Genomic DNA, 9,566 nt, shown 5'->3' on the forward strand with positions numbered 1-9,566 from the left:
TACCTGTGGTGACTGGGGAACTGTACGGGAAGCCGATATCGGTGCTACGAGACTCCTGCAGTAATACCGTAATCGTGCGCCGCCGTGATCTTGTGCCAGATTCTTGTCTGATGGGCCAAGCTTCCAGTGTGGTGTTCGTGTACAAAACTGCGCAGCAACTCCAAGAAGCGTACGTCAAGGTCCACACGCCCTATTTTTCAGGGATGCTTCTGGTAAAATGCATGCAGGATCTCTTGTATGATACTAGGGAACATACCAGGAGCCAGACCACCCAGCGACGCTGACTGGAAATGGCAAGCACAAGTTCTACAAGCCAAGACAACCGCAAAAACCGTCAAGAGCCAGCTCAAAGCTCGAGCAGCCCTAATACTGCGATAGACACTCAGTAGCTCGTGGCTGCCGCAGAAATATACAGGCTGCCTACAGGTTGCTTTAACATCGCGGAGGTCACGAGAGATCAGCTCAAGGAAAAATAGGTACAAGATAACAGCTTAAGAGACCGTTTTCGGAAGCGGGGACAACATTCACGTCCAGGAGTGGCAACCGATTGCTGCACCGGCAGTATCACCTTTCGCCTGCATGGTCATTCAAGCTGGTAGTGGTACCCCAACGTTTGAGAAACGCAGTGCTACAGAGGGCACACGAAGGCATCATGACCGTACACCAAGGCATCCGAAAAACAAGCAATATTGTCACGGATGACAAGACGACAGATGGATAGAGTAGGGCAAAACAACTGTTTTAATTAGGCGAACTTGTGCCCACCGAACTGAAGAAACACGAACCGGGAGGCCGCCGTCGAGAAAAAGAGAGCGCTCTTCCACTGCGAACGCGTTCCTCGTCGATTCCTCCCACGTGCGTCCGCGAGCTGTGCGCTGGACGCCACTCGGCACACTTGCGGGTCCTACCCGGCGCAGAATCTTCTCGAACGCGGTCGCATGACGCGGCGCTGATCCGGTGGTCGCTGGCACTCCCTGCTCTTACTAAAAATGGAACGCTTTGTCGGAGCGTGTGGCACTATCCCCCCTCAGAAAAGCTGCATCGTCCCGATGCTGCCTAGGACAAAAAAAACACACAACAAAGCGTTCAATACACTCACTGCACTAGCGAGAGTAGTACGGTTTCAGCCGCACAACGTGCACCACCTCCGGACGAAGCGGCCGCCTGTTGGATGACGCTTGAGTGTCGTCGGGTAATACTTCGTAGGTCAATTCACTGACACGGCGCGTTATTTTGTATGGACCAAAATAGCGTTTCAAGAGCTTTTCGCTGAGGCCGCGGAGTCTTATCGGTGTCCATATCCATAGTTTGTCACCAGGGTTGAACCATATGTCTCGACGGCGGAGATTGTACCGATGGGAATCAGTGCGCTGCTGGTCGCATTATCGAGTTCTTGCTAGTTGACGGGCTTCTTCAGCACGCTGGCACACGAGTTGGCAATCGACGTCTGTGATTGCGTCCTGTTGGTGATGCAACATGGCATCTAGCATGGTAGTTACCTTTCTACCGTGAACAAGTTGAAATGGTGACGTTCCGGTAGTTTCTTGCACGGCCGTGTTGTATGCGAAGGTTACGTGCGGAAGTACATCATCCCATCTTCTGTGTTCCACGTCTACGTACATAGCGATCATGTCAGAAATCGTCTTATTTAACCTTTCGGTTAACCCATTTGTTTGTGGGCGGTACGCAGTTAATTTGCGGTGACTAGTGCCACTTAAACGTAAGATTTCTTCGGTAAGTTGTGCCGTAAATGCTGATCCTCGGTCAGTAATGATTACCTCGGGAGCGCCGTGCCGTAGTACAATACATTCGATAAAAAACTTCGCCACTTCCGTCGCAGTTCCTCTCGGTAGGGCTTTCGACTCGGCATAGCGGCTCAGGTAATCAGTCGCTACAATAATCCACCGATTTCCTGACTCTGACCTAGTAAATAGGCCAAGTAAGTCCATTCCGATTTGTTGGAATGCACCCTTGGCGGCGGAATCGGATGCAGAAAGCCGGCATGGCGTAAGGGCGGTGTCTTCCGTCTTTGGCACTGGTGGCAAGTCTTAGTGTACCAGCGTATGGTCTTCGCGAGTCGCGGCCAGTAGTAACTTTCTCGTACTCTTGAAAGCGTGCGCGTATAGCCGAGGTGTCCAGAGCTGGGGTCATCAAGACAGGCCTCAATAATTTCTCCTCGCAGGTCACTGGGTGTAACAAGAAGCCATGATTTTCCCCCAGGTTCGAAGTTTTTCTTGTATAGGACACCGTTCCGAATGCTCAGTGAGGGTAAAACCCGAACGAAATCAGGGGAAACTACGTTTCCTTTTCCATCCAAGTGTTCCATCACGTGCCGTAGTTCTGGGTCACGTCACTGCCGCACTGCCATATCCGTTGCGTTCACTGCTCCGAGGAAGCTCTCCTCGTCATCAGTCTTGTCCACCGGCGCTAATTCTGCGGGATTTCGTGACAGGCAGTCTGCGTCCTTGTGCCTTCGACCTGACTTGTGTCCCCGTAATGTCAAATTCTTGCAATCGGAGGCTCCATGGAGCAAGTCTCCCAGCAGGGTCTTTCAAATTCGCCAGCCAGCACAGTGAATGATGGTCGGTGACAACTCGGAATGGGCGTCTGTACAAATATGGACGGAACTTCGTCACCGCCCACACCACCGCGAGGCACTCCTTCTCAGTCGCCGAATAATTGGTTTCGGCCCGGGAAAGCGTTCGACTTGCATACGCAATGACTTCCTCAGCCCCGTTTTGTTTCTGAACGAGGACTGCTCCAAGGCCTTTGTTACTAGCGTCGGTGTGTATTTCTGTTTCGGCGTCCTGGTCAAAATGCCCTAGCAACGGAGGCGTTTGTAGTGCTCGTTTCAGTTCGTCGAACGCTCTTTGCTGTCCTTCCTTCCACTCGAAGGCGACGCTTTCTTCTGTCAGGTAGGTAAGTGGGGCCGCTACACGAGAGAAGTTCCGGATGAAACGCCTGTAGTAAGCACACAAACCGAGGAACGGCCTGATGGTCTTCTTGTCGGTTGGAGTTGGAAAGGCAGCCACAGCGGCTGTCTTCTGTGGGTCGGGGCGAATCCCTTCACTGAAAATGATGTGCCCGAGAAACTTCAACTCCCGGTAACCGAAGCGACATTTTGTCGGTTTCAGCGTCAGACCCGCGTTTCTGATTGCCTGTAGAACTGCTCTGAGGCGCTGGAGGTGTTCGTCAAATGTGTTCGAGAAAATTACAACATCGTCAAGATAAACAAGACACGTCTGCCATTTCAGACCGCCAAGAACAGTATCCATCATCCTCTGGAAGGTGGCAGGCGCAGTGCAAAGTCCGAAAGGCATCCTTTTAAATTCATACAGGCCGTCAGGTGTAATGACCGCCGTTTTTTCTCTGTCCCGTTCGTCAACTTCGATTTGCCAATAGCCACTCTTCAGATCTACTGATGAGAAGTAACGAGCACACCGTAGTCGATCAAACGTGTCGTCCACACGGGGTAGAGGATAAACATCTTTCTTAGTTACGCGGTTCAATCGCCGGTAATCGACACAGAATCGTAGTGTCCCGTCCTTCTTCCTCACCAGCACTACTGGCGCAGCCCAGGGGCTGTTTGAGGGCTGGATGATGTCATCTCGTAACATTTCTTGTACTTGTTTCTGTATAGCTTCTCGCTCCTTGAAAGATACTCTGTATGGCGATTGATGAATGGGATGCGTGGAATCTTCAGTGATTATTCTGTGCTTGGCAATGGCAGTTCGATTGACACCTTCTGTAGTCGAAAAACAGTCTTGAAACTCATCTAGTAGCCTGGTCAAATCGTCTTTCTCTTGCGACGAAAGCATTGGGTTTACGTCGAGCCCCACGAGTTCAGTCGAGCTTGCTCCTGGTGAACCTGCCTCTCCTATCACTGGTAAAACGTCGAAGAAATCACTGATGTCTTCGACGTAGCCTATTGCCATACCTTTCGTGAGGTGCTGCGGTTCGTCCCGAAAGTTTGTCACAAGAACTGTGGCACGACCATCTTGCAGTTGTGTGACACCCCTTGCGACGCCAATGCCTTTTTCCAGGAGAAGCTGAGTATTGCATTCAACCAGGGCTTCGTGGCAAGTACTTGCATCAGTGCCAATAAGCAAGAAAACTCCCGAACGGGGAGGTACCCTCACATGGTCATCTAGAACTCGTGCCGTCGTGAATATCGGCCGCCGGTCTTCGGATGGCGCGACAGGTTTTCGAAGCTTCAGGCTGCTCTCACCAAGATCGATTATAGCACCGTACTCACACAGAAAGTCCATTCCGAGTATGACGTCTCTAGAACAGTTCTGCAGAACGACGAAATTCACAGGACATGCCTCGCCATTAATTATAACACGAGCGGTACACTTTCCGATAGGTGCTATGAGATGTCCCCCGGCAGTCCGTATTTCAGTGCCATCCCACACAGTCGTCACTTTCCTAAGACGGCGTGAGAAGCTCCCGCTAAGGACGGAATAGTCTCCTCCAGTGTCGACGAGCGCAATGGCGTCGTAGCCGTCAATCATCACATTGAGGTTATTTGACACGGAAAAACGCATGCCGTGTTGAAGACCACCTTTACTTGACTCACTGCGTCCCACCGCCGCTGGAGGCTCTTCGCTAACTTTGCCGGCGGCAACCCCAGCTCCCGGAGTTGCCGTGCCTAGTTTTCCCGCCGGGCCAGGGGAGAGGGGCTCTCACGGCGAAGTTGGCGAGCAGGAGACGCTGGGCGACGGGGTGACGGCGAACGGGATTCTCGGCGCTGAATCAGTGGCGGAGACGGCGGGCGGCGCAAATACTCGGCGATGTCCCGTGGATGCTGGCCGTATCTTGGACACGGGTCGTTTGGCCGATATCCGCGGAGTCCAAGTTCGCGGTAGGGGCAGTGGCGGAAGACATGATTGGCCTCTCCACAGTGGAAACACAAAGGTTGGTTGTCGGCCGTCCTCCACACGTCGCTTTTCCGGGGGCCGCGATGGGTTGTGGGTGCGTATTGTTGCGATGGTGGTTCCCGTCGTGTTGGAGCCAGGTATTGGCGAGGAATTGCGGGAGGTGAATTTTGGACTACGGCTGCATACGTCAAGGCTGGCTGCTCTGGGACAACCTGGACAGGGGGTTCTGGAACAAGGGAGCGTCGCACTTCCTGCCGAACGACTTCCGCGATGGAAACGGATGCCGCGCGTTCAGACGATGGAAGCATCTTCGTCAATTCTTCCCGAATGATGTCGCGAATTGTGTCTCTAGTGCGTTCGGTGCCGCCAGTGGTCACGTCCAGTCGACTATCGGCCACGGAAGCCACGTAGGGGACGGCGGCGTTAAGTTCTTCCCGGATGATGCTACGAATAATGTCGCGAAGATTTCCGGGCTCGGCGGCAAGCGTTTCACGGTGGTTGTGCGCCAGTGTAGTGACACTAGGGCCGCCAGTGAGCCTGTGATAGTGGCCAGCTCTTGCCTGTAGCGCCCTTTCAATGTTTGTTGCCTCAGTAACAAACTCACTCACTGTCGTTGGGGGATTACGAATGAGGCCACCAAAGATGTCACTCTTCACACCTTTCATAAGAGTTTGCAACTTCTTTTCTTCGCTGGCCCGGGGGTCGGCGCAGGCAATCAGGCGGGGCACTCCTTCCACGAAGCTGGTGACGGTTTCATTTGGACCTTGGACCCTTGTCTGAAGGCGATCCTCGGCACACTGCCGTCGGTACGTGTTCGCGTATGCCCGCTTTAGGTCGTCTTTGCAGATTTCCCACGATGCAAGTGAAGCTTCGTGGTTTTCGTACCAAGACTTGGCAGTCTCTTCTAGTGAAAAGTAGACGTTCTCCAGGCATTGCTTCGGGGTCCATCCGTTGTGGCCGGTGACCCGTTCGTAATACTGGATCCAGTCTTCCACATCTTCAAATGGCTCCCCACGGAAGGGCATCGGCGCCCGAGGGGCGATGGGCATGTAGATGATTTGCGGTGCACTGGCTTCCGTCTGCTGGCCTTGGGAAGTCATGACGAATTTGGCCTTCGTCCTCGTTCCGACGTGCAAGAGTCCAAATTCGGGAGGTTGATTTTGTAGACGTCGACTTGTACGTGGCTGGTCCTGATCCAGGAAGACGCGCCGTCCGGGGCTCAGAATTGGGCTTGCTGCACGGCGTGTCGGAGGGGTACGCTGCATGGGTTGCGATTACCCCGCACCTCCACCAGTTTTGTCACGGATGACAAGACGACAGATGGATAGAGTAGGGCAAAACAACTGTTTTAATTAGGCGAACTTGTGACCACCGAACTGAAGAAACACGAACAGGGAGGCCACCGTCGAGAAAGAGAGAGCGCTCTTCCACTGCGAACACGTTCCTCGTCGATTCCTCCCACGTGCGTCCGCGAGCTGTGCGCTGGACGCCACTCGGCACACTTGCGCGTCCTACCCGGCGCAGAATCTTCTCGAACGCGGTCGCCTGGCGCGGCGCTGTTCCGGTGGTCGCTGGCACTCCCTCCTCTTACTAAAAATGGAACGCTTTGTCGGAGCGTGTGGCAATATGATTCTCGACAAATTTTACTGGCCGAGGATGCATGCCGACGTGAAGCGACTCGTAAAATCCTGTTACATCTGCCAAAGGACTGCACTGAAGGGAAGAGCACGACCTCGAGTACAAACGGACGACCTCGAGAACGAAAGAGCACGAAAGGACGACCTCCACTACGAAGTCAACTTGGGCAAGAAGACCACCCTCATTCCCCTAAATATGCTGAAGAAACACGAGGCACGAAAACAGGCACCCTCATGCGTAGCGGCCGTCAGTGCGGTAGAAGGTTACATCGATGGGGAAGAAAAACCCTTCCTGCACCTCCAAAAGAAGGAAATTGTTTGCTCTTTAAATAGACGGCTCACAGAGAAGGCTCGGAGGACTACAGCTACCGGAGTACAGCGCCCAGCCGCACCAGGGTTCATACGCTAGCCTAACGTTTTTCCCGCGAGAAAACCGTTATGCACCAGTCAACCAGGATTTCTTAGTGCCTGTGCTGGCACCTGCCTCTACGGAAGGAAATTCATCTAGCAAACAGACCACCAGCCCCTGCAGTATCTTCAGAGTGCCTGGCATCCGGAAAACTGACTGCTCCCACTGAGCCTTTGTTTGCAAGCGTATTCGCCCAAAGTTCTCTGTATCAAGGAATGCGAAAACGTAAGGCGAAATATAAAAAGCCGAAGGAAGGCTATAGCAGTCTGACGGGCACTTGTTTACCTAGTCGTCGAGTATGCTAGCGATAACTTTCGGGCACAATATTTGCAGTTTTTATACCTTTTATACCACTTGTCGTTTTGTTTTTCCAGCGTGAAGTTTTTAAAGTGAGCGTGTTTTCACACGGAAACTTTCTTGTGCGGAGGGTGATGTCATGAAGTGCCACGAGCGCGGGAAACACACGAAGAAATCGCGGGGAAAAGACGCAGCAAGCGCGCGAGTGGCGGAGTGAAGAGAAAGAAGCAAAGATCGGAAGGGGGCTCGAGACAAGGGAGGCGAGAAAGAAGAGGAACGAGGCTCGGGGTTCGAGAATGATTAATCGAGGGCAACCAGCGGATTGTTTACCCCGAGGCACCCTGCCGGACCAGCGGCAGTCGACCGGACTGCGGATACGCCAATCCTGAGGAGACCCTGCGCTCCAGCGGCAGTCGCCCGGACTGCGGGAGCGCCACCACAAGCCGTGCCCGTGTTCCCGCTGACCAGCTTCTTCGTCGGGTCGTCATGGCGATGTAACTGCTCTCGAATGCCGGGGCCACGCGGCATCCACGACAACAACCGCCAGTGTTAGTCGCCTTCGACGGGAGCTTCTAGTCGCGGCCGCTCCCGCCGCCGCAAAAACTGTGAGGCTCCTTGTGCAATTGCCCGCGGGGTTGGACTCTGACTCTTCTGTGTGCGAGAGGGTGCTCGCGTGCTACGCCGGACTTCGAGATATCTTTATCTATTTTAAATACGAATGCATTTCTTAGTCGGGGGTTGTCGTGCTCCGTCGGCGTGCGCCCGCAGGTCCCAGCACGCGCGCCGTGCTGCACGCACACGAGGCCTTCGTTGTCCTCTTCGTTGCGTGGTCCGATCAAACCGCGTAACATTTGCGCGGAAAGTTCAACACGATTTTCAACACCGTGCTCGGCGGCGACGACGCGGTGAGAGATAACGGCGGAGTAGCGCATGCCGTCGTGCGTTCGCTGATGTCGCGATCCCTTCCTGAGACCCAGCGGCTATGCGCTGTCTCCGAGAAGACTGCAGTTCGCGCTGCGCTCAAATTCTGCATCAGGGAGCATCGTCATCCTCACATAATTTTAAATGCGAATGCATTTCTTAGTCGGGGGTTGTCGTGCTCCGTCGGCGTGCGCACGCAGGTGTTATCTCTCCGCGCTCCTCCTCGCCCCTAGCAACAGCTGTGGCGCGCCTAGTAACCGGAGCAGGTGGTAGCTCGGGCGGGAGTAGCGGAGAGAAAGGGGAGAGGAGGAGCGCGCTCGGGCGTGTAAGGGCGCTCGTATCGCGGAGCTCGGGCGGAGTAGCGGAGAGTGAGTGGAGAGGAGGAGCGCGCTCGGGCGTGTGAGGGCGCTCGCATCGCGGAGCTCGGCGGAGAGAACTCGCGCGCGGGGCGGGCGTGTTGCGCGGGTCTCTCTCTCCTCTCGGCGTACCCTCTCTCCGCTCGCTGCGCTCGGAAAAATATATATAAATGCAGTGGAGCGCGCGCCTCTCTCCGTGACTGCTTGCCGCAGCGCACTCATCGGTGCACCCAATGCATTCGCATTTCCGCACGATCCCCTTCGGGGAGGTGGGGGAGTTTGTTTTCCTCCTTCCTTTTTTACCTTTTATTAGGGGCGAAGCTCCTTAAGGCGTGGGTCTGTCCATCCTCGACGTATGTATGTAGCCACCTCTAGTTTAGTTCTTGGATTGTTTACTAGATGGCGGTACTTGTATATGATGAAAAGATGCGCTTGGATTGTTTACTAGATGGCGTGGCTACCTCTAGTTTAGTTCTTGGATTGTTTACTAGATGGCGGGGAGCGTTGTAATAAAATCCGTTCGCTGTTGGCGCGCTCGGAGTCGCCCGATGGATAAGGCTGCAGTTGTGCGAGCCCGCGAGGCAGAAGCGCTCCGTGAAGCTGCGCGACGCCGCCGCCAAGATCCTGCCGTACGAGAGCGGGAGGCCGAAGCGTGTCGTCTGGCTGCGCGACGACGCCGCCAAGATCCCAACGTTCGAGAACGAGAGGCCCAAGCGTCACGGCAACGGCGCGAGGACCCTTCCGTACGCGAAGCGGCACGGCTGCGGCGCGAAGAGGATCTCCAAAACGTCAGAGAACGGGAAGCGGCGAGAAAGCGCGCGTATCGGCAGGCAGACCCCGATGCAGTGAGAGCTCGTGAGGCGCTGCAAAACGCATCAGGCGAGCTCAGCTCCAAGGTGCCGACGCGCGGTTTAAGCGAGACTTTCTAGACGTTACCTTCGGACACAGATGTAGTGGGCGAACTTTCACTGAAGAGTCACGGTTTTACCGATGATTTCCCCTCAGGAGCTTCGCCCACTCATCATCATTCACCCTGTGGATATGCTGTGAATTCTTTTTATAAATA

At 54.4% G+C, this 9,566-nt stretch overlaps 1 protein-coding gene across 1 annotated transcript; it reads right to left on the reverse strand.

The window, feature by feature from the left end:
• Positions 1 to 4,651: 4,651 nt before the first annotated feature.
• LOC144159755 (uncharacterized) lies at positions 4,652 to 6,145 on the reverse strand. Its single transcript, XM_077691449.1, has 2 exons — positions 5,401 to 6,145; positions 4,652 to 5,310 (listed from the first exon to the last, which is right to left on the reverse strand). The coding sequence occupies exons 1-2, from the start codon at positions 6,143 to 6,145 to the stop codon at positions 4,652 to 4,654; spliced, it is 1,404 nt and encodes a 467-aa protein (XP_077547575.1).
• Positions 6,146 to 9,566: the final 3,421 nt, after the last annotated feature.

This window comes from Haemaphysalis longicornis, unplaced genomic scaffold, assembly GCF_048455015.1.
Source record: "Haemaphysalis longicornis isolate Haplotype H1 unplaced genomic scaffold, Haemaphysalis longicornis Haplotype H1 scaffold_10, whole genome shotgun sequence".
Taxonomy (NCBI): Eukaryota; Metazoa; Arthropoda; class Arachnida; order Ixodida; family Ixodidae; genus Haemaphysalis; species Haemaphysalis longicornis.

Coding starts and splice junctions, on each gene's coding strand:
- LOC144159755 (XM_077691449.1), bottom strand. CDS start 6,145: ATGCAGCGTACCCCTCCGACACGCCGTGCAGCAAGCCCAATTCTGAGC. Junction 5,311..5,400: donor CAGGCTCACTGGCGGCCCTA/GTGTCACTACAC, acceptor TCATCCGGGAAG/AACTTAACGCCGCCGTCCCC.